The following is a 26074-nucleotide window of genomic DNA, read 5'->3' as shown; positions in this document are numbered from 1 at the left end:
CAAGAGTCAAGCTGTTCAACACCGCAGAGTGGGAGAGGATATAGTACTGTCATTGTGTTTTTGTTTTTTTTAGACAATAAGCTATAACCCTTGCCCACTAGAAGTGTTCCATGGCACAAGTTTAGTTTTATAACTGAAGCAAGTAAATTCATTTTATTTAAAAGTTATTATTACTAACAGTATTTTAGGGTATACTTGGGAAACTGCAGTTCTAGATACGCCACCATTCAGCGGGTCTAGATTTGACCTTTCCTGCACCTTTTGGTACTTCTATCTGCAAGTCACAGACAGAATTTTCAGCTGCTCCGAAAAGTCTCGTTGACACAGAGCTGCCATATCGGTTAGACTGAAAGTGACTTTGGATAATTCCCATGAATGCTCGGCTACAGAACCGTGAAGATGTCTCGGACGTGGCTTCACGGGATGAAAAAGAAGCACGACTTCAACAAACAGCTTCCCGTAACACACGGACAGAAGAATGCCCCCTTCTGAATTTATACCACGAGGAAGGGTATGAAGACATTTAATTACTTCTCATAATGTTGAACATGCCGGCGACAAAGTAGTAAAAACCCACTCACCGGAAGAAGAAGGCGGAGCAGGGCGAGAACCCAAGCCGGCTTGGCGAGCAGTTTCCGCAGGGAGGCGGGGCCGGCGCGCGCTGTCACCTGACGAAGCTGCGGCAGCCGTCACGTGACGGCACTGCCCCGCTCGTTCCCCCGGAGGCGGGGCCAGGGCGCGCTGTTACGTGACGGGACCGCCGTAGCACCGCCCCTTTCGCTCCTCAGGAACCGGGGAAGACGCCAACGTGGCGGACACCGCCACCCCCACCCCCGGACGCGACCACCGTGCAGGTCTTGCAGGACTCGGCCAACCGCCGGCACACCCATTCCATCAGGGCCACCCCACGTCGTGCTGCAGCGCGGCCGAGGTCGTGTCGGTGCTCTTCTTCCACGCGATGAGCTACAGACAGACAGAGCCGGAGCCCCCGAACAGCGACAGGTTCGTCCCCTCCAGGGGCCATGCGGCTCCACTGCTCGGTGCCGCCTGGGCGGAGGCGGGCGGCATCAGTGAACCCGACCTGCTGAACTTGAGGACCATTCGCTGTGCCCCACAGGGACATCCCACCCCCAGACTGTCGTCCGTCGACGTGGCGACAGGATCGCTGGGGCTGGGTTGGGCGCCGCGTGTGGAACGGCTTACGCTGGCGAGTACTGGGCCAGAGCCCGCTACCGGGTGTTCTGCCTGCTGGGCGACGGCGAGGCCTCGCAGGGCTCTGGCCGGGAAGCTTCGGCCTCTGCTGCCCACTACAGTTTGGATAACCTCGTGGCAGTCTTCCACGTGAACCGCTTGGGACAGAGTGGCGTGCCACGCCCCGAAGCACCACGCAGACATCTGTCGGCGTCGCCGCGGAGCCTGTGGGTGGAACACGCGGGTAGCGAGTGGATGGCCAGGACGTGGAGGCCTCGTGCCACGCGTTTTGCCAAGCGTCTCGAGTGAAGAGCAAGCCCGCTGCCGTAGTTGCGAAGACCTTCCCGGGCCGGCGTATTCCAGACGTTGAGCATGCGGAGAACTGGCATGGAAAGCCGGTGCCGAAAGGAAGAGCAGATGAAGTCATCAGACTGGGAGTCAGATACGGACCAACAGGAATCTCATACCCCCTGTTGAAGGCTCACCTCCAGTCAGCGTCACAGATATAAAAATGACCTGCCTGCCTGATTATAAAGCGGGTGACAAGATAGCTACTCAGAAAGCATATAGTTTGGCTCTGGCTGAACTGGGCCATGCAGATGAAAGAGTCATTGTCCTGGGTGGTGACCCAAAGAACTCCATCTCTTCTGAGATATTCAAGAAAGAACACTCTGAGCGTCTTACTGAGTGTTTTACTGCAGAACAGAACTGGCCTGTGCTACACGTGGTCGAACCGTTGCTTTTGTTAGGACTTCAGCTGCCTTTTTGAGCAGAGCATTTGATCAGATCCGGAAGGGAGCCATATCTCAAACCAGTATCAGTCTTAGTTAGTGGTTCCCACTGCGGGGTGTCCGTTGGTGAAGATGGCCCCTCCCAGATGGCCCTGGAAGATCTAGACATGTTCCAAAGCATCCCCAGTTGCACTGTTTTCTATCCAAGTGACGCCGTCTCGACAGAGCGTTCTGTTTGTCTGGCTGCCAACCCCAAAGGAATGTGCTTCGTTCGGACCAGCTGGCCGGAAACTGCAGTTATCTATATACCACAAGAAAATTTTGAGATGGGACGGGCCACGGTCATCCGCCACAGTGTTAATGACAATGTCACGGTTATTGGAGCTGGAGTTACTCTGCCTGAAGCCTTAGCGGCTGCCGATGCCATTTCTCAACAGGGTATTTCTCTCTGTGTCATTGACCCGTTTACCATTAAACCCCTGGATGCTGCCACCATCATATCCAGTGCAAAAGCTACAGGCGGCCGGGTTATCACGGTGGAGAATCACTACCGAGAAGCTGGCATTGGAGAAGCCGTCTGTGCAGCCGTCTCTGGGGAGCCTGGCATCCACGTTCATCAGCTGGCAGTGTCAGGAGTGCCTAAAAAAAGCGGGAAACCTAGTGAATTGCTGGATATGTTTGGAATCAGTGCTAGACACATCATAGCAGCTGTGAAATCCACTTTAATGAACTCAAATAGCTGATTTCTTAAAAAGTCAGTCTGTTCACATTGGTTTTAAAACACTGGTCTCATTTTATATTACATTCATGCTTGTTGTGACAAAGCTATCATTTATATCTATAGTGTTGGGCCTTTTTTTGTTTTTTAAACAAAGCCATTTAACACCTTTCTTCATTCGTAATTCAGAAATTCAAGTCAACTACCTTTCTCCTAAGCTGTGACTATATATACAAATGTCACTCTCATTTTTGAATCATTAAAGCAAGTTATAATCGTTTAAGTAACAGAATAGTAAACAAAAGAACCACCTCATACAAAGTTTGCTGATAAGACTACAAATAATCGACCAGGTTGGGAATTAACATAGAGGTAACAGTTCTTTAAATGTGTGTAATTTCTTTGTATGTAAAGAAAATGTGAATTTCATTGTAGACTTCAGTAGCCTAGGTTTCGAAGCAAGTTGGAGCTTTCACGTAATGGCATCCTACCTGCAGCTTCCTGGATAATGTTTGACTGCAGTTCCCTGGGCATTTCCTTGGAAGTTTGCCTTCATCTCTCCTCTGCGGTTTAGAGGCTGAAGGACAGCAGTGAAAGCTCTTATGATGTACTGTGCTGTTTGCAGAGACTGTTCTGTAAAGAGATGAAAGCCTGACTAGTTCTAGTTTGCACACTACACTGTTTTGTGAGGTTTCAGAAATGTTTCATTTTCTCAGTGACCAAACCAGGTTGCTAACTTGATTATATTCATCTACTAAGGAAACTAGGGTCAGTGAAATAAAGTATTTAAAAACCAATAGCTTTATTCAGTTTGTGCCACGTATGTGTGACTTGGTTTCTCTCTGATAAAGAAAAACCTTCTATCTAAACCGGAAGCAGAAAGAGTCATGTCCCCCAACAGTAATCCTGGGAAAAGGTCCGAGCTGGAGACAAATCACTGGAAAACAATGTGTGGGCTGAAGCAGGCCCCTTGCTTTTCGCTGTGAGTATGTAGATTATGTGGCTGGAATACAAGAACAAAGTACCAGTCAGGAAAATCAAACACGGACCCAAGGTTCAAAAGTAAGTTTAAAATTACTTTTTGTCAGGTAATTAGCTCCTTAGTTTTATTACCTTCACTAAGTGCCCTCATTAAGTTCTTTGGAGACATAACCAATTTGTCTCAGGGTCATTGTTCTAGAAGGTATTGCAGAGACCAAAAGTTGCCAAGTGGAGAATCAGAGAAGTTGGGGCCTGCTCAGGATGGTAGTAGTGATGTCTGTCCTTTTTCTCTGAGCTGGTTCTGGTTTCTCCTTTGGAAAATTGATCATGATAATTGCTCTGTTTATTTCCTAAGATTTAAAAATTATTTTGTAAAAATAAAAACAGTTGCTATAGGATTATTGTAGAAATTTAGAAAATACAAATGCACAAAAAAATTTACCTCATTTGTCTCACAGACACACAAAAAAATCCATTTATAGCCTGTGATCTCTAACTGTAGATCTTCCAATATGGTCATTCCCATCTAGTAACATCAATCAAATATATCTGTGAGTGGGTTGCTATTGAATAACAGTTCTTCATCCTTAAAGTTTTCAAACCCTAGTATTGATGCAGAAAAAGTAAAATAGATAGAATACCAGCACAGAATTACTTATCCTAACTTGAGTGTGTATACTAGGAAAGGGCTTCAGCTTTTATGGCTTGTAACTTGAATGTGGGGTGCAAGATGGTCTGTTTGCAATCAAACATGCGTAAACACACCTTTAATAATGACAGCAGATCAGGGTTTGGTTTTTGTTTTTAATGACTAATGGAATCTCAGAGAGGAACAAAGATGTTTTTTGTAGGAGGGTGGGGAAGCCCTTAATCTCTCCTGTAAAGGTTCTGTTCCAAGGGGCATCAATCTGTGGCTATCAGGTGCAGAGAAAAGAAACAGGAGGTGAGACTTCTTATCTTGTGTCTACAATTCTTCAAGTAAGATGGAGTCAGATCCAGTCGTGTTGTATTGAATATTCTCTAGCTTTGAATCAGTCTGGAGATCTTGTAAGTGTCCATGGAAATCAGAGAGTCATCCTGACTGATGCTAATCCTTGACCACTAAGGCTTGTGAAGATGCAGTTTTGATTTGGATGAACACCTTGTCCCTGGGTTAACTCAGGTCTCCTATTCATTGTTTTACCTAGAAGAATGTCATCTAGATTATCAAGAAAGCTTGATGACATTCCAGAGACAGCTATGACTACAACGGCTGCCTTGCTTATGGTTTTGCTAGCAAAGACCAGCAAGCAGTCATGGAGAGTATCGCTGGTCATTCAGATGGTGAATGTCTCGCAGGTTATTCCCTGATTTTTATGACCCTTAAGAGACAGCAGAAGAAGAAATCAGGACATTAAACTTTTATTTTACTTTATCTAAATACATCAATGGCTATCAAGCCACCTGGAAGGTCAACTGGGGGACCCATTTGGGAAAATAATTTTTTTTAAAAAGTAAATTGTTCAATGTTTCTGATGTCTAAATTATGTAACAATAATGTGAGGTATTGATAGAGATTTAACATCCCCGAGTTTACTGAACTCTGTAGGAATTACTACATACTCCAAGGCCCAATCGGGAGTGGGGGGGGGGGGAGCCGATGAGAAGTATTGGGCTGTTTTGGTGGCCATTACTATGGTGATATGTAAGGGAGGTCCTGGGACATTGTTGTGATAGGAGTGTATTGTTCCTAGAAACTATCATCTCCAACTTTCCCGATCCCTTCACTGATGGGGGTGGGGGAGAGTTTCCCTGAGAGAATTGCTTACAAGGTTTGGGGTTAATTCCCAGGAGGTATTTCCTTGCAAGACTGGGTGTTGGTTTAGACCTGAGCTTGCTTCCCTGACCTTAGAGATGCAGGGATGGGGAAGAGCAGGGGGTAGCAAACACCAGCAGGCAAAATCCATTTGCCTTCTGTTTTTGTGTGACTGCAAGTGACAAATGACTTCACAGTTGTAAATGGTTGAAAAAAATTTTTAAAGAATGGTATTTCATGACACGTGGAAATTGTATGAAATTCAAATGTCCATGAATAAAATTGTATTGTAACACAGCCATATTCCTTTGTTTACCTATTGTCTGTGGCACCTTTGGAGCTACCTCGGCAGAATTGACATTAGTTGTTGACATCAGTCATAGTTGTGACACACTCTTTATGGTCTACAAAGCCAAAGGACTTACTCTCTGGATTCTTACAACTGAAGTTTGCAAATCCTGGGGTAGAGCATTGGAGCCAGATGAGGGTGACCATATCCAGGTGGAGGGGATAAGGATGGCCTCTTAAGGTTCAGGCTTTACGGCCACCTCTATCTTTGACTATAAAGTGTTGGTAGGATTGGAGGTTGCAGGCTTGTCACAGGCCACCATGTTGAGGAGTAAAGAGGCACACGCATCAGAGCAGTTCTGTGTGCTGCCTGCAATTTGGGAACAATAGGAAGGTGTGATCTCACCTAGAAAGGGACCACCAATGCTTAGAGTACCTACTTGCTGTTAAATCCAGGGTCTGTTGGCCCCAGTGTTGCTGTGTTTATGTAGATAGGCTGAATAGGTAGTGGTTTTCAACGGAGAGGGGACAAGGATGTATTTGGAGAAACCGTTGGGAAGTCGGATGGAGGAAAAGTGTAAGAGAAGAAACCTCCCTTTTATTCAACTCCCACTGAAGGAACTGGGGAGAAAGGGAGAGCTAAGATTGTAGCTAAATTTTTAAAATATAACAAAGCTGTGTTTTTTGGCCACCGTATGTAGCCTGTGGGATCTTAGTTCCCCCACCAGGGATCAAACTCATGCCCCCTGTAGTGGAAGCTCGGACTCTGAACCACTGGACCACCAGGGAATTCCCTAATGAAGCTATTTTAATAACTGAAAATGACTGAAAGTGCTAGGAATTAGAGACAACATTAAAGATGCTTATATATAATGGAAAGAGAAAGAGGGACTTTCGAAAGAATACAGATGATGACAGCTAATGGAAAAATAAAACCATTTTGTGATAGTACACACAGAAATTGAGTCACATCAGTCAAACCAGTTATACTAAGAAGTAGAATATCATTCTCAATATTTTTATATAATATAAATTCAATATGACATTGAATTATTTTTATAAGCACATCAAATAAAAATGATTTATGATGAAATTAAAACAAAACTTTAGTTTTGTTTCCTTCTCTTCCTTTCAAATGTCTTCAGCATGGCTCTAAGTGGAAAGTAGGACAGATCCCCTGACTTTCCCGTCCATCCTCAGGTGATAGCCGACCCTAGGGTTATTTTAAATCATAAAAATCCAATCTATATGGGGCAGGACAGGAATAAAGATACAGAGGTAGAGAACGGACTTGAGGACACGGGAAGGGTAAGCTGGGACGAAGTGAAAGAGTAGCATTGACACATATACACTACCAAATGTAAAATAGATAGCTAGTGGGAAGCAGCCGCATAGCACAGGGAGATCAGCTTTGTGACCACCTAGAGGGGTGGGATAGGGAGGGTGGGAGGGAGACGCAAGAGGGAGGGGATATGGGGATATACGTATGCATATAGCTGATTCACTTTGTTATACAGCAGAAATTAACACAACATTATAATGCAATTATACTCCAATAAAGAGAAAAAGAAAAAGAAAATCCAATCTGGACTCAGAGACTACAATATGTTCAGCTTAATTTATAAGCAATGCTTTAGTCTTCGTTAAAAGTGAGATTTTGCTTCACTTCACCCAAGCAAAGAGCTGCAATTGGCAGGGAAGGGTGCCCATCTGCAGGGAAGGATGGCTGGCCGCCTGGTTAGGTTTCCCTTCTCCCAGCCTCTCCAACTTGCAGCTAGAGTTTTAGACCAGAGAAGGGTGGGAGGAGAAGTAGCTCTTGTTTGACTGGAAGACTCTGTTTCCAGAGTTTGGAAGGTGGGTAAAGCAGATGCATCTCTGTGCCTGCAACTTTATTTCACTTGTGCAAGTATTTCTGAAATGTAGATAACCTCGTCACCGTGTCATACGCTGGAACGGATACAGGTCGTTAGACCAAAATAGAACAAATACGTGTTTATTTGCACGAGGGCAAAAAGGCAGTCATGCAGTGTGCTGTAAGCTTAGCTAAGTCCCCACTCCACTGTCAGGCACTTTTACAAGCACCGTGGAGGGATGTTTGCTCCAAGCTGGGCCTTGGTAGGAGTAAAGCTCAAAATCAACAGCCAGCTTGGCGGGGTAACCTCCTACCAAGAGTGAATGCTGATCTATCAGAAGATATGCTGCCAGGAGGACCATACTGTAAAGGACTCACTGGCAATCCCAACGGAGAGGTGACCAACCATTTAGTTGGGTTGAAGGGCTCTGTGAAGTGGAAGACACAGAATCACATAGAGCTCTAGAGTTGGAGTTTTTTCCTCCAAAAGGCAGACTGCCGAGTTTTCCAGATTCTTACCTCTCATACCTTCAAAGGGAGAACAATGTGCATAAAATTTCTTGAACACAATATATTTCCCCAATGAAAAGTTATTTTAACAATCATCTGCTGATTAATAGATGAGTGTATTTCAAAAGCAGACTGAACATGTGGATGAAAATTAACTGACGCACACATATACAGACCTGCATGTTCATTTGTGTGTGTACATCACACTATTTATACCGCGTGTTTAAAAGAAAGTATCTATATGAATGAGGAGTGCTACTATATTCTCATTTTACAGATGAAAAAGCTAAAATGCAGAGAGATTACGTGTTCATAACTTGCCCAAGTTCACATAACTAATGTGTCCTGGAGCCTGAAGTTAAAGTTATGTATCTCATATAATTCTCACAATAATCTTGAAATATGTGTATTATTATTATCCCCATTTCACGGATGACGAAACTTAGTCCCAGAAAGAAAAATGTTACTTGTCAATTTTTAAATACACAAGTTTCTAAACAAGTTGTTCCTAAATTAGATTCCATTATACTTCTTTATCTCATTTATATTTGATGTTTCCCCCCAAATTATGTTTCTGATTCAAATAGATTTTTTTCTTCAGTATAAACACTAATTTTATAAAAATAAAACAAATAGCAATTGTGTGGTCCCATCTTAATCAGTGTGACCAGTTTCTGGGAGGGTAAGATGCAGAGGGCAGCAAACCCACGTTTATTCTGCCACCTGGGCCTGCGCTAAGCCAACGCCTGACTTTCCTCACTGTCAGGAGATGGGCCACCGTACATCTGAGAAATATTCATGTAAACTTCCCTTGGCACCCAGATGCTGCTAAACCGATGTCTCTCGTCTTTCTGTCCTTGGCTTTATAGGTTTGCCCCTTCAGGATGAGGTCTGCTGCTCTGCTCCTGGGGCACTACCAGAGCATTAAAGCTCCATTTATACACAGAAGGCTTAAAAGCAGAAATGGGAAAATTACCTTTGGCCCAAGTTAGCTGTCTTCTGAAAATTACTAGGTAATCTATTCCTAGAACCCTAAATGGTATATTTTTATTTCATCTTTTCGCCTACACTAAACACCCTTCCCTGAACTATTTGTTCTGAGAGCATCTACTCTCTAGGTGACAGATTAATGCTGAATATATAATAGATATTAATTACAATAAAAAGTCACCTAACTCAACCAGCTGTACAAGTCAAGTCTATTTATTAGAAGTAGGTTGCTTTGGCTAATTGGTAGTTTTACTCCTTCTGGGGAATTCAAGGATGTTAGAATACTTTACCTCTGTTTATACCAACCCACCCCTCACATAAATGCTATTGTTTTCATGTATTTTAAATCCTTCCATACATATTTTTATTCTAAAAACTAACAAATTACTTTGATGTACATCATCCACACAAAAAAGTGCACAAGCTCACAGTTCAGTGAGTTTTCACGAAGTGGAAACACTCATCTAAACCCATATTGAATCAAGAATTATAACAGCACTCCAGAAGCTACTTTCTTGCCCCCTCCCATCGATTGTTTCCTCATTCTTCCTCAAAGTAACCACTATTTTACCTCCTAAATCCATAGATTACCTTTACCTGGTTTTGAGCTTTATATAAATGGAATAATACAGTGTGTATGGTTTTGTATCTGGCTTCATTTACTAGACACTGTGTGTATGGAATTTTTCATATCTACAAGTAGATATGAAAAACTTGATGGTCATTAAATTTCTCTGCTGTATAGTATTTCAGATTATGAATATAGCACAATGTATTTATCCATTTAAATTATTGATGAACATTAGGTTTGTTTTCAGTTTGGGGCTATAACAAATAGTGCTGCTATGAACATTACTATACAGTATTATGATGAACACAGGGGTTTATTTTTATTGGTTATAGAAATCAGGAGTAATTGCTTTGTCACTTGGCCATACGTATGTCCGCCTTTAATATAAACTGCCAAGTATTTTTCCATAAATGGGTATTCTGTATTTTTATTTGCTATGTCTTGCAACCCCTCCATAATGATTATACTAATTTATACATTCACATCAGAGTATGAAAGTTCAGGTTGCATCCCATTCTCGTCAACATCTGGTTTTGTCTATATTTCTTTTTATTGAAGTACATACAGTTGATTTACAATATTGTGTTAATTACTGCCGTACAGCAAAACGTTTGATTATATATATATATACATTCTTCTTTTAATCTTCTTTTCCATATGGTTTCTCACAGAATATTGAATATAGTTCTCTGTGCTGTACAGTTAGACCTTGCTGTTTATCCATTCTAGACATAGCAGTTTACATCTGCTAACCCCAGCCTCTCACTGCATACCTCCCCCAAGAGTCCCCTCCTCCGGCAACCATCAGTCTGTTCTCTATGTCTGTGATTCTGTCTATATTTTTTATTTTAGTCTTCTTGGAGTTTGTTGTTTAAGTGGCATTGCATCATGGTTATAACTTGCATCTCCTTAATGACAAGTGAAGTTGGGCATCTTCGTATGTTCACTGGTCGCATGAAAGTGCTTATTCAATTCTTTTGCCTATAGGTTGTTTGCCTTTATATTGTTGTTTTTTTTGGGCACTTCACATATTTTGCACACACACATTTGTTGGGTACACTCTGTGCACTGCCATTTCACTCCCTCAAGAATTCTTTTGACGAACAGAAGTGATCATTTTAACATAGTCCTACTTATCGTTTTTCCTCTCGAGTTAGCACTTTTGGTATTGTGTTTAAAAAATCTTTGCCTTCCCCAAGGTTATTGAAGATATTCTCCTGTGATTCATTCTGCAAACTTTATATTTTTATCTTTCATTTTCATCCGGAATTGACTGTTGTGTGTGGTGTGAGGTTGGGGGTCAAGATACAATGTTTGTACAATTGTGTCCTTACTGACACAATTGCACAGCATCATTTCAAAAAACCCATCCTTTTCCTCACTGTACCAGATTATTATCTTTCTTTTACATCAGATTGTTATCTTTCTTGTACATGTATGGATTTGTTTCCATCCCATCAGTCTGTTTATTCTTGTGCCCTTGCTACACTGTCTTAATTATTGTTGCTTTTTCATAAGTCTTAATTCAATAGTTTAAGTCCTCTATTTCCTCTACTTTTTGTTTTCAAGTTTGCCTTGGCTCTTCTTGGTCCTTTAAATTTCCATATACATTTTAGAAATAAGCTGTCAATTTTCACAAAATTTCAATTGCATCTTGATGCAATTATCAATACATCTGGATTATATTCCCTTTTAAAGAGATCACATTATTAAAGGTCCTTTAGGAAGTTAAAGAGATCTCATTAAAGTAATTTTAGCAAGTTAGGTTTACAGTCTTCAAACTCTGATGTACCTCGGGCGGGGTGGGGAGTGGGTCCTGAGGACTTTGCAAGTGGGTATGTAAGCATGGGCAATTTTGAGCAAATCTATTTCCAGATCCTTAAATCCATGTCGTCGTTCCTAAAATTGATTGGCCTGAGACTACTCCTGTGATTTTTCCAGTATTCTCTTTCATAATTGTCTCTCTTCTACTTTTCAGAAGAAATCCATTTTTTCACCTATCCTTACTGCTATCATTCACTGCCAGCTGTGACATCTTCAGAGGGCCAAACAATGAAACATTTCAAAATATTGATTCTGGCAAAGCCTCCATTACTGAAGTCACCATGAGCCGGCAGTAAGTTATTGTGCCTTTCCTTGCCTTACTGGTAATTCTGGTAAAGGTAAATCCCGGAATTAGTTTTAACCCATGCGAGTATGTTTTGAATTCAAGATACGTTATAGGTTGGAGTGGTGGCAATGATGACATTTTTTTGACAAGTCCTTTCGTCCCATCTCTCTGCTATTGTCAAAGCATTGATACTTAGAATCTCAGGAAAGCAAAACCAAACAACACTAAGAAATACTGAAGATGGCAGCACTTTATTTCATCCAGCCCAAACATCCTGACAAGTCGCTATGCCTTATCTATGAATTTTGGAAATGGAATATTCAAACTTTATGAAGAGCATTTTCAGTCTCCTCATTAAAGAAAAGGTAAAGACTCTCATCCACTTGTGTCTATAGTATGAAATGATACTCTGCATGATTTCAAGGCAGGCGACGTGAAAACTTCCATGTTTATTTCTGATAGACTATAGTTTAATTATTTGGTGTTATTTGTTTAGACTCACAGGTGACATGTTTTCTTTGACTTGTGACAAGATTCCTGGATAATGCACAGACGAATGCATTGTTTCCTTTGGGGGTAAGACCCCTGCTTGTTGTCACCGATAGACCATTTTTCTGCTTTTTCATCTTTGATATTTCTGTTATCTCTGATGGTGCCCATTTCTACCATGTATTTACCAGATTTGAATTAACCTAAATTCAGTATATTGTGGATTCTACTCTATAAAGAGTTCATTTAAGAGACAATAATTAATATATCTGTTATAAACCTTACGTTTACTTTTACTTCTTTTATTTTTGATATTAATTTCCACAAATTAAATAAAAACTTCTCTCTTGATAGCAGAACATATTAAATGCAGGTGCAGAGCTAAATGTCCCCCTGTTGCAATCTCGGACAATCTAGGGCATGGTGCCCTGAACTTTAGAGACCCCACTTCATTTAGTCAGAATTAATTTGTCCCTTTCAGGTTTGATATGTCATTCTAATTCCATTGGATATATTACAAACATGAAATAACAATTTCTATTTAAAAGGCAATATTAATATATGACAGAAGTTACATCCTTAAAATAATAACAAAAAATTTGGTGTAACCTTAATTTTCTGGTAGAAGGTGAGGAAAAAAATTCAAGACCACTGGTTTTAATTAATGGGGACTCATTCGTACCAGGCAGACATGACAAACTGCTGGCCTGAGGAATGACTCGAGCGCGCAAAGGTCATCCTATTCCAGTCCAAGGTTGGAATAAATCTAAAATGTGTTTTCCTACAAAAACTATCTCAAAAATGTTTTGAGATTCCAGGCTAACATAATTAAGATAACTCCGTGGCAAACAAGACCAGTTTAATAATTTTAGTTTAGTCAAAAAAAAGCTATGTCTTCTGATTCATCACTGTTAAGTATAAAACAAGCTTATGTTTTATTCTATTTGAGTTTGCTTTTTCTAAACTTAAATAGGTTTACTGATCAAATAGACTAACTTTACTCTTACATAATATTTATGATTATAAAAGATTAGATTTTATTCATCTTAATTGAATCATTTTTCTGATTAGCTTTTTTTCAAGACTAATCATGTTTTGCCATATGTCAGCTTGAGGATAATTTCCAAGATTATTAGGTAACTTAAAACCTTGGAATGGGACTTCCCTGGTGGTCCAGTGGTTAAGAATCCGCCTTCCAATTCAGGGAACACGGGTTTGATCCCTGGTCGGGGAACTGGGGTCCCAAATGCCGCAGGGTAACTAAGCCCACATGCCGCAACTACAGAGCCCGTGCGCCGCAACGAAAAGATCCTGCATGACGCAGTGAAGATCCCGCGTGCCGCGACTAAGACACGACGCAGCCAAAAAATAAATAAATAAATAAACATTAAAAAAAAAAAAAAAAAACCCTTGGACTGATGTTGACAATTCAGAGAATAGACTCTGAGTCCAGGCTTCTGAGTAGACATCATTTAGACAACTTTCAGACCAAAACACTGAGTCAGGATGTCCAGAACTCAGTTTTAGTTCCGACCAGTAACCAGATCCAGAAGGACAGCAATTAATCACTGAATTAACTGATGAGGGGAAATTTATTGTGGTTACCTTTTTGAAATATTTATGATTTTGTCTTTTTAACTCTAACCCTAACCCTATTTTTCTGGATGTATGAGGAAGCTATTTCTTAACCAAAAATGATTTCATAAATTCTGCTTTTGTAAACTAAAGTGAAAACATTTTAAATAATGTCTGATTCTCATGACCCCCTTCTCCCCAGAATTGAAAAACGTATAAGATATGCCTATTTTTTGTGGCAAGTTATCTTGTGGTAGTCATTTCTGTAAGAAACTGTCCTCCTTCTTACCAAGTTTTCATTGGTTACACTGTGCAGCCAGACCTTTACCTGGAGAGTCTTCTTTGAGAATGGTGGTCATCAAGGTGGGTGTGATAAGCTATTCCAAGCAACAAACTGATGCACTGCAGGACCAATGCCCACAAAGGCCTCTGAGAACACTGGCCTGGGATAAGCAGAAGGGCAGTTAATGAGCCTTACTAAATCCAGAATCTTGGAGAAAAGAAGAATTCATCCCAGTTTTTAGATATAATGGTGAAAACTAACAGAGAGAATTTTTTGGACTTGGATTCTTGGCCTCAGGATAGCAAATCATAGAGACTTCATAAACACACAGAGCCTTCAGACCACTGTCTCTCATCCAGTTTACACACTGCTCGTGGGCCTCACTCACCCTTGTCTCTCTTCTATGCTCCTTTCACTCACCACAACCACAGTATCTGAAACTGTACAGTAAAGGCACAGCCCCTACCAGATGCAGACTTTATTGTACAGATACCACACTTTCCGTTACTGTGGTGATGACATCTCTTTATCGGTCATGAAAGTGGTTCGTGAATTTCCGGTCAAGTCACTGACTCTTTGGTCTTTTCTCTGCTGGGTCTCATGAAGATCAGATTCTTCTACTGTGCAGTGTCGCAATGTGGTGTCACCACAGGCTGACTGTATCACTGCTTTGTGGACGTGGCTTGACTAAGCCCTTCTTTCCAGGCTGTTCTCCAGGCGATTTCCCATAAATTTGACTGTGTTTCCCCTTTCCAAGGCTTACTTATACCTCGTTCCTTTGCTCCCATCACTTCTCATGTTCTCTGAGACCTACTCCATCAACTACCCTTTCTTTTCTCCTGAAACCTTGGAGAGAGCAGATGCAATATGAGGAGGATGGTTGAAGCCAGATGAAAATACGTAAGAATGGAGTAAGTGTTGAGAAAATTAAGCCACTGAGATAAGAAAAGCCTTTTGAGAATTTTTACCACTAATAGTACAGTATTTAAAGAGGTTACAGGTTCATGGGTTTTAAGATTAGAGGAGACAGACGCATGGATCAGCTTAGAAATCAATGGAGAAAGAATGCTGTAACATTTTAAAGATGAAGGCAGAAATATAGTAAGTCCAGAGCACACAAGGAAGGAGTGGCTTTGAATTAAGAAGAAATAAAGGATGAACTTCACAGAAGCTTTGAGGTAGTGAGGAGAGAAGTGATAATGATATTTGAATTAAAAAAAAGAAAGCAACAGTAGAAGAAGATATAAGGTAGTATTGATTTCAGATATATAAGAGACTAGGTTATCCACTGAGTCTGTGACAGGCCATATAGATTTGTTCATGAACTATAGAATCTACAAATCACAATCCCAAGAACTCAAAATGTCATCTATGTCCATGGTATCAGTCTTCTTTATTTTAGACCCTTTGCAGCTTTGCACTTAGTATATCTTAAAAATCCATTTCTTCCCTTATAAAACAAATAGGTTATAGCTGTTGGTGTTGGCTTATACTTACATTTATCTTTAAAACTTCTACTTAGTTTAGCCACATCCCTTATTTTTAAAGTCTGTTTCTCTAGCCCACATGTATTCAGTGGAGAAAGAAGAGTGCTTTACAGTCCTATCTTCAGCCTGAGCTCTTCTGCGGAAAGCTTCCATCTGCTCTCATCTCTTTGATCTTAAGTGCACTTTCCAATCAGTCATAATACTGACCCACATTATCTTCCATTTTTAAAGAATTACTTGAATCAGATTGTATGGTAACATATTTCCCAACCACTTAGGATTTCTGCTTCTGTTGGACTTGTATCCTTCAACATGACTATATACTGTGGAACTGAAATAGGAAATATGTCAATTAATCAACAGACTTGGGAGTGACTTAACCCTAAGAGTGAAATAGAAAGATATTATACATTTTATGAGCCATGTTGATACCTATCCTTAAGAAGTTAGCTAAATTATGATGTCTGCATCATCAATTTAATGTCCTCAAAGTCTTTTGCTTTATCATCTCCTTTTCATCATCTCATCTGCCTTTTTACTTCAGAATTTATTTGCATCATCATTTACTTTTATATTCTGTAATCATTTAATAAATATATAGTATGCGGCAGATACTCTGATAGTCTTTGGAGTAACAGTGATTAAAAAAAGTTTGGACTCTGAGGTGGGTTCCTCCTTAGTGGGAAAGAAATATCCATAAGTAATATTCATAAAACACAGGTAGATATTACATCAAAACATATGGTACTGTCATTTTTGTAGGTCCAAATTGGTCATCTTTAAGCTAATACTATAATGTGCTGATGCAGATTTTGAAAGAGTTGCTTAGGGTATTGTGAAAAATGACAGGTGTCAGGTGTCAGGCAGTAAAGAGATTGGGGAAGGAGACGTTAATACTCGATGAGGAAAAGAGTATATTCCACACAATGGGAAAACCCTTAGACTTGAAAGTATCAAGTAACTTGACATATTCCAGGAAGCACAGGAAGCCAGTTGTTGAGAATCTAAGTAGCCAGACTGTCTGGGTTTAAATTGCATTCCACCACTGACTTGCTATAAGACCGTAGGGTATTAATTTCTCTGTCCCTCAGTTACTTCATCTGGAGAATGAAGATAATAATAGGACCAACTTCATTCAGTCGTTGGAGGATTAAATGAGGTAAATGTTTAAGGCTCTCTGGATGGTGTCTGGCCACAGGAAGCCCTCTGTCCGTGTCAGTTGTTACCGCTGAAGGATTAAGATTGAAGAGCCCTCCTCTCCTTGACTTGCGTTCCTGAAGCTGTGTCCCGGCCCCTGTCTAAGGCTCTCCCTGCAGGAAGTGTCACTGAAAGTTGGGTCCGGCTGCTCTCCACTCAAAAGCCAACAGAGAGGCAAGGTTGGTGGAAAGGAGACGCCGCTTTATTTCGGATACCGGTAACCTGGGGTGAGGGCGGACCCCAGGCAGACTCCCTCACCCACACAATCAGTGGGCAAGAACTTTCATAGACAGAGGGAGGCAGCTACACGCAGAAACAGCACAGTCAGCTCTGACCGTCATCTTGAAATTGGTCTGATGAGGGTCATCTTGATTGTTTGGGTTTTTTCTTTTTCCAGTATTTATTTATTTATTTATTTGGTTGCTCCAGGTGTTAGTTGGGGCTCTAGGGATCTTCCTTGTGGCACGCATGTGGGATCTAGTTCCCTGACCATGAATTGAACTGGGTCCCCTGCATTGGGAGCGTGGAGTCTTACCCACTGGACCACCAGGGAAGTCCCTTGATTGTTTTAAGTACAGTTAGTCTTCAGTTCCAGGGTCGGTGTGTTCCCATTTCCTTGCAGCCAGTTTTCGGAATCGCAGCAGCTTATGTCATGGCTACAGTCTGGTCATCATGTAGTTAACTTCTTCCACCTGGCGGCGGTTTCAGTATCTACAACACAGCTCTCAGGATATGGCTCAGAATATTATCTGTAGCCCTTGCGAAGGAACTAAAGGTCCTTGACTAGACTCAGTGACTAAACTATTATTATTTGGTCTCCTTTGATGGTTTTCCTTTGTTTCTACATTTTCTCACTTCTCTGATTAAACTTATTCCTTGGCTAAAGTTTTTCCACAGACAAAAGGAAGGCTGAGGACACGGAGGGCATAGACCACAGGGTCCTGCCCCGTTTCTGAAGTGTCTGATTGCATCACCACCTGACGTAACTCTCCACAACTTGGATCCATCAATTGTCTCTTTTTCAAGGCGCTTCTGCCTCTTGCTAAGGAAACCAAAACTCTCTTCTGCACTGAGGAGGCCTTGTACTGACTCCAGTTGGAGGTGAGCTGACACAGAGTTCCACTTCAAGGTTGTCAAATCTGAATGTTGTGCAGTTGCCATGGGCCCATCCACAGGGCAGCATTGCAGGGCCCGAAGCCTCTTCTGTGACTCACCCTGAAGTTACATTTCACTCACCGTAATGGCTTCACATCGAGTTGGGGTTTTTCGACATGACCTCAGCCTTATATCATTACTACTGCTTCATTTTTCAAAAGTCTTTGTCTTTGAGATTTTAAACTACAAAAGATAATGGATACTTATTTTAATGGGAAAGATCATCCAGAGTTTGGTAAAAAATGAATGATCTCACACTTGTCAACCCATCTCTTTTCTCACCCCCTGTGGTAACCGGTGGTAAGAGCCCCGCATGCATCTTCTCATCCCTTCAGCCCTTCTCCACCCGCAGACAAACGGCCTTTCCCAGGTTACTCTCATCTGGATATGTAACACAAGTAAATTTTAAAATTTGGTTTTGTTTTAACTAAAATGCAGCTATTTTCTACCCAATACTCTCAAACTTTCTTTTTTCACTAACAGTATACTAGAAACATCTCTTCAGGGCAATGGAAATAGAAATAGCTTACACTTTTTACAGCTTCAAGTCATGGGTGTAACATAATTTATTCAGCATTCCCCAACTGGCAGACACTCAGTTGCTTCCATGCTACAAAAACAGCTTTTATATACATTTTTTTATGTGAAGGTGTTTTTTTAACTTCAGAAGGTGAGATTTTTAAAAATGGGGCTGCTGAGTCACAGACTACAAGTCCTTTTACATTAGCAGTTATTGACAGAGTACTTTCCAAAAACAATTTTAGCAAGTCTCCCTCTTATTTATCTGGAACATTGTCAGCAGGAGATGTTTTCACTTTTAATTTTTTGCCAATCTGATGAGTTAAAAGTACCATCTCATTATGGTTTTATTTCGCATTTCCATTACTACTGGAGACGTTGAAGATCGTTTCAAATGCTTGTCAATGTTTAAACTTCATCTTCTCTGAATTGTTTATCTGCTTCTTATTTTCTCCAATTATCTGTCTTTTTATTATTAATTGGTAAGAGCTCTTTGTATATTGGAAATACTAAATATTAAAACAAATTTAGAAGACAAACAATAGAGTCAGAAAATATTTACAGTGCATATGATGGTTAAAAGCATTAGGAACACTAGGCATATAGAAAACAATAAATGTTGAATGTAATAATGCCATCAAATATGTCTATGGCTTCTAGGTGTGCTGTCTTATTTGAGAAGTTCCACTTTTCCCCACGTCTATTGCCAAATCTAAGGCTATACAAATATTCTCCAAGATTACCTCTAATAATTTGATGATTTTATTTTTATATCAGACCTTAATTAATTTAGATTTTTAAAATTGAGTTATAGTTAATTCACATTATGTTAGTTTCACATGTACAACATAGCGATTCAATATTTTTACAGATTATATTCCATTTAAAGTTATTACAAAATATTGGTTATATTTCCCTGTGCTGTACAATATATCCTTGTTGCTTATTTATTTTATACATAGTAGTTGTATCTCTCAATCCCATACCCATATCTTCCCCCACTTCCCTCTCCCCACTGGTAACAACTGGTTTGTTTAATGTATCTGTGAGTCTGTTTCTGTTTTGTTATATTCATTTATTTGTCTTACTTTTTAGATTCCACATGTAAGTGATAACATACAGTATTTGTCTTTGTCTGACTTATTTCACTTATCATAATACCCTCCAGGTCCATCCACGTTGTTGCAAATGGCAGAATTTCATTCTTTTTATGGCTGAGTAATATTCCATTGTATATGTGTACCACATCTTCTTTATCTATTCATCTGTTGATGGACACTTAGGTTGCTTCCATATCTTGGCTGTTGTAAATATTGCTGCTATGAACATTGGGGTGCATGTATCTATTTGAATTACTGTGTTTGTTTTATTCAGATATATACCCAGGAGTGGAATTGCTGGATCGTATGGCAGTTCTATATTTAGTTTTTTGAGGAACTTCCATACTGTTTTCCAGAGCAGCTGCACCAATTTACATTCCCACCAACAGTGTAGAAGGGTTTCCTTTTCTCCACATCCTCACCAACATTTGTTTTTTGTGGTCTTTTTGATGATAGCCATTCAGACAGGTGTGAGGTGAAATGTTATGGTAGTTTTGATTTGCATTTCTCTAATATTTAGTGATGTTGAAGATCTTTTCATGTGCCTGTCGGCCATCAGCATGTCCTCTTTGGAAGAATGTCTATTCACGTCTTCTGCCCATTTTTAAGTTAGATTTTTTTTTGGTTTTTTGATATTAATTGTATGAGCTGTTTATATATTTTGGATATTAATCCCTTATTGGTCATACTATTTGTAAATATAGTCTCCTATTCAGTATACTGTCTTTTCATTTTGTTGATGGTTTTCTTTCATATATAAAAGCTTTTAAATTTAATTAGGTCCCATTTGTTTATTTTTGCTTTCGTTTCTTTTGCCTTAGGAGACATATCCAAAAATATTGCTATGATGTATGTCAAAGAGTGCTCTGCCTTTGTTTTCTTCTAGGAGATTTATGGTTTCTGGTCTTATACTTAGGTCTTTAATTCATTTTGAGTTTATTTTTGTATGTGGTGTGAGGGAGTGTTGTAATTTTATTCTTTACATGTAGCTGTCCAGCTTTCCCAACACCACTATTGAAGAGACTATCTTTTCTCCATTGATTATTCTTACCTCCTTTGTTGTAGATTAGTTGACCATAGGCATGTGGATTTAATTTGGGGCTCTTCTATTCTATTTTTTTATTTTCTCAGGTGGATGCCTGATTTAGAACCCAAACAAGAGAAATTTTAGATTCAAGGATGATATGTATACAAGGATAATATACTATGAACTGATGACTATTACTGTGCTTTAGTATTAAAATTTCAGCCTAATTTGTTTTCTCCTTTAAATTTATTTTCAAAATAACATCACTGATTATATTTATTTATTATATTTTAGGTCTGATTGTTGTGGATTTTGGACTATACTCAGTTGACTGATTGACTTATTTGATAGGCTGACTGTCACGCATAATTTTTACTTTGAAAATGTATTTATAATAGATGGTAAATACAACTATTACATGATTTTAAGTAAATATTTTCTTGATGAACGTTCCCTGTAAAATTTCTGCATGAGCCCTATATCAGTTTGTCATCTGCAGACATTTTTGGACTTTTCTAGAATTGGATTTTTCTAAATCCAGCGATTTCATTTGACCAGTGGCTAGAATAACTTGATTATACTTTGACTTTTTCTGCCTGAAAAGTAATGCACACCACTGTATCCTGTTCATTCTCCAACCTAATCACTTTAGATAATGGATTTTCATTTTTTTTTGTGGCACTGCTGGTTCCTTTGTAGTTTAATCAAGTGGGCACATTCATTTTAACTACTATTTTTTTTTCCCCAGAAGTGAAGTCTCAGCTTAAAGTTGGTATAGCATAGTATAGTACATCATGTCATTTTAGAAGAAGTATTTTATACTTTTTGAAGTATTTTACTTATAAGGCAAAAAAAAAATATTAATGATCCCCCATCTTGCATCAAAAAGAACATAATACACAGGTAGATTTCTAACATATATTCTAGATTGATTTTGTTTAATGGCAAATAAAATATGAAATCTAGTTTACTTGTGTTTTAATGAAGTTTTTTTTTAAGTTGCAAATGAAATATAGAATTCAAATACACTTGAGGAAAAAGGGACTTTATTGACTTTCCTAACTGACAAGTCCAGGGTTAGAGCATGCTGGATTTGGTACCTAAATAAACTGTCTTTCCCTCACAGTGCCATATAACTCTGTTAGCTTTCTTTTTACAAAGATGCTCCTAGAATGCTGATCACAATGACCACCAATTGTACCAGGTTTATAAGCAGCCAGATCTGGTGACAATGCAAAAACCAAAACCAAAACCCAAACAAAACAAAACAAAAAACCAAACACATTTCTTTCCCAAGAACTACAAAGATCCAAGGCCGACTTACTTTGTTGGGCCTGCTTAGATCTGGTAATATTTCTTGATTATCTGCTGTGATCCTGGTTGGCCAGGCTCAGATATGCTGGTCCTAAAGTACAGGTAGATTCCACTCTACCCGAAACACATGGCCTGAGAGTGCAGGGCACTAGTTCTCCAAGGAAATCCAAGGAGCCATTACCAATGGTTCCACATCTTTACCAATAGGCAGTGAAGTTAGTCCTTTTGATTTTAGTTACTCTAGTGGGTATGGAATGGTAGTTCATTTATGGTTTTAATTTGCAAACTCCCAAAGACTAAAGATGTTGAGTATTCTTTCATGTGTTTATTGAGCATTAATACATCTTCTGTGGCAAAGTGTCCAAATCTTTGGCTCATTTAAAAAATTGGGATGTTCATATTTTTACTGTTGATTTGTAGGTGTTCTTTATGGGTACAAATCATTTGTCATATGTGTTCTAAATATTTTTCCTCAGTCTGTGGCTTGTTTATTTATTTTATTAGTGGTATCTTGAGGAGCAGAAATTTTAAATATTTATGGAATGTAATTAATTAATTTTCAAGGTTTTGGTCAGTGCTCTTTATGTTCCCTTCAAGAAATTTTGCTGATGCCACGTTCTCAAAGATAATCTGCTGTTTTCTAGAAGGCTTATGGCTCTGGGTTTAATGCTTTGGTACCTGATCCCTATCAAAATAATTTTCATGTTTGGTGTGAGATATACCACATTTGATTTTAATTCTTTGTTTTTATGGTATTTATTGAGATATTTTGAATAACCCTCTCTATTATGGTCTAACCAGATGAATCCTGCACGTACAATTGAAAAGAATGCATTTTCTATTGTTGGGTACAGCATTCTATAGATGTCTATTTGTTCACACTTGCTGATAGTGTTATTCATATCTTCTATATCTTCACTTTCCTGCCATTGTCCATTTCTAATTAATGCCAGCCTATCATGCAAAATTATTTGTAAGCCAGACTCCAATTACTTACTCTCCAGTAAAAATTGGTCATAGGAACTTCCCATGAAGGCTTGGATATAAGGAAAGAGCAAGACCAACAGAAGTGTGAACATTCTCTTTATGCAACTTCCTTGGGCTTTCAGGACATACTCCGATAAGTATATTCCAGGTGAACACTGAATGCTACTGTGTATAATCTACAGTTTGAGTTGCTCTCATAAAGCTCAGCTCATAATGAGTTTCTCGGTTCTTAATGTCTCCCAGTGTCCAGTGATCAGATGTTCAATCCAAGAACTGTGTCTCAGAAGGAGAATTACATTCCCAAAATGGCTTGGCTTTCCTCCAGAATTCTGAGACTTTGTTGTGATTTTCCTAACAAAGTCAGCCACGGTCTTCATAGTGCATTGAATCATCACTGGATCTGTTGGATCGTAGAGGCAAAAATGAAGAACTGCTTAAACTTCAGTCTGTGTCATCTGGAGAGTCTTTTCTCTTCTAGACTCCACTAAAAGCTGACAAGTCTTTAGATTATTCAGTAAATATGATACTAAGCATTGCAGTCTTTTAGTAAAGTAGAAACATGTTCTTCATTTGATGTAAAGTGAGAAGTTGAAGACCCTTTTACCACCTCCTCCCCAGACACTTCAATGAGGTGAAAGACCCCTGTGTTTACCAGGGATTTATCCTCTCTATCTTACTAAAGCATCTATTGTAGGATGTTTACATTGTTTTCTTTCCAGGTCCAATGAGCATGATGTCACCAGTATAGTAAGATGTCCTTAGGATGGTGAGGTGATTCACGTTTCTGCTTATTAAATGACAGCAAAGAGTCAGAATTGACATAGTTCTGACGTAAAATGCTATGACGTCCTGCTGTTCCTTCCAGGTAAAAGCAAATTGCTTCTAGAGTTCTCCACTTCTTAGTTAAAAGAAAATCATTTGTAAGAGGTGTGAAGGGCTCTGATGATGTGCCCCAGTAAAGACAGCAACAGTTGGAGTGTGACTGTCACATTAAGTTCATTATATCCACTGTCATTCTCCACTACTCAACAGTTTTTCACATTGGCTAAAAGAAATATTAAAGAGAGATATGATAGATGTTATTTTTTATTGTCTCCCCCTCTCTGGGGGTTATAAGGTCTGTAATGGCAAAGAATTTTATTTATTTCATTCACTGCTGTATTCATCATACTTAGAACCCTGCTTGGCACTTGATCAAATATTTGTTAAATTAATGAATATTTAGATATAAATAAATTGAAAGGTGTATGAGGAGATTACAAGAGGTGCAGTTAAAGATATAAATAGGGGATCATGACTCAAAGACATTTTTATGGAGAGGATTTTGAAATTTATTATGTAAGTAGCAGGGAATCATATTGAATAAGATTTAAAATAATGTGATGATTTGTATTTTAGAAACATGATTAAAATGTTAAGTTGAGGATGGTTTAGAGGATGAAGAGTCTGAAGATAAGAAGTCCTAGGAAATAGGGCAAATTAGAGATAGTCATCCAGGCCTTCATGTCAGTCTTATGTTTCTGTCCATCAACCATTGTTCTGTAATGGGTTAGCTTAATACCCATCTATGATAAAAATTCTTAGTAAGAATAGAAATCAACTTTCTTAACCTTCTTAAAAATTACAGCAAATATCATACTTAGTCATGAAACATTAAAGTATTTCCATTATGGGAGGAAAAAAAGGATCTGACAAGGATGCCTACTGAGAAAGCTAAGAAGAAATCCTGAGAACTGTTAGCTGTGTGCTGACCTGATGCTCATGGCAAGGCCATGCTCTTTTTTCCTTAATACAAACGATTTCATAGAACATCCATATCAGCCAAAGTCACTCTGTGAATGACTGTGATAGAGTGAGCAAAACTGACTATTCCTCAATCATTTCTGATCTTAGGAAAATAGAAGAACACTGTGCAAATAACAAAAACAACCAAGCATTCCCCTCTGTGTACTACACAACTGAATGACTGCTATTTCTATGATCAATTACAGCTTTAATTCACTCCATTCCACCTACCTCCTAGATTAAAATGAAGATACAAAAATCATAGAATCCAGAGCTAAACGCACTTCTCTGTTCCTCTTCAAAATGACGTAACACAAGCCTCAATCCTATAACAATCCCATCATAATATTCTCTTACTGAGATACCCCATTGTTTCCCATGGCATTCGTCTCCCTTGCAACAAGTAATGAGCCCAATTCTGATTCTGCTATTTCTCATGGTCTTTGGCTGGTGAGCATCTACAGTCCTTTATTGCAATTATTAAACAGAGAGTGGAGAGAAAAACAGATTCTTCTAAAAGGGATGCAAAAGAAGCAATCCTTAAAGGGAGAAGGTACTATACCATTGTATATATGTATACATATATATATGTATATTGTATATATGTACCACATCTTCTTTATCCATTCCTCTTGATGGACATTCAGGTTGCTTCCATGTCTTGGCTATTGTAAAGAGTGCTGCAATGAACATTGGGGTGCATGTATCTTTTTGAATTATGGTTTTCTCCAGGTATGTATGACTGATTCACTTCAGTACACCTGAAATTAACACAGCATTGTAAATCAACTATACTCCAATTAAAAAAAAATCTGCTGTTAAATCTACCCATGGATATTCACTTTTTTCCATTTTTTTTTCAGTCCTAGAATTTCCATTTGATATTTGTAATGTTCAATTTTCTGCTCATATAGTTTTTTATCTTTTGGAGCATGTTGAAAATAATTATTAAAGTTTGTGCCCAGTATCTTAAAAGAAAGGGAGAGGGTAAAGGGAGCTTTCAGAAAATCGACTGAAGGTCCAAACCACCACTTACAGCTGTGTAGGTTGTATTCTGCCCAAGGGGTTATGTACCTGCCATAGGGGTTATGCACAGGGAGCAGGGGAAGCTAGAATCCAGACGGGGTCCCTCTAGCCAGCCTGCATGCCTTGATGTGAAGCTCTCACATTGGGAAGGAGGTGTACCTTTAAAAACTGCGTGGCATCATAGTGTGACTTAGCTAGGGCACTCTTGAGGCCAAGGAAGATTTTGCTGTAGATTCAGCATGAGTTCCAGAAGGAAATGTACAGAATTCTATGATGAGAAGCTGAGGGATGAGGGTAGATTTGGAAGTCTTGGGCTTCACATAGTGAGTGAGGTGATCAGGGATAAAGTACATGACATTTGTGACATGATCAACCCTAACTGTCTCAAGCGGA

The 26074-nt window shown here is 39.3% G+C and overlaps 1 protein-coding gene across 1 annotated transcript; it reads left to right on the top strand.

The window, feature by feature from the left end:
- Positions 1-794: 794 nt before the first annotated feature.
- On the top strand, positions 795-2665 carry TKTL2 (transketolase like 2; the record flags this gene model as incomplete). Its single annotated transcript, XM_068543644.1, is given in 8 exon segments — positions 795-894; positions 897-1169; positions 1172-1371; positions 1373-1441; positions 1443-1623; positions 1626-1898; positions 1901-2019; positions 2021-2665. Coding segments are annotated over 8 exon segments (1860 nt in total), but the record flags the coding sequence as incomplete, so codon positions are not given.
- Positions 2666-26074: the final 23409 nt, after the last annotated feature.

This window comes from Eschrichtius robustus, chromosome 4 (assembly GCF_028021215.1).
Source record: "Eschrichtius robustus isolate mEscRob2 chromosome 4, mEscRob2.pri, whole genome shotgun sequence".
Classification (NCBI taxonomy): domain Eukaryota; kingdom Metazoa; phylum Chordata; class Mammalia; order Artiodactyla; family Eschrichtiidae; genus Eschrichtius; species Eschrichtius robustus.
The sequence above is the reverse complement of the archived record's forward strand: the minus strand, read 5'-3'. Positions and strand labels throughout refer to the sequence as shown.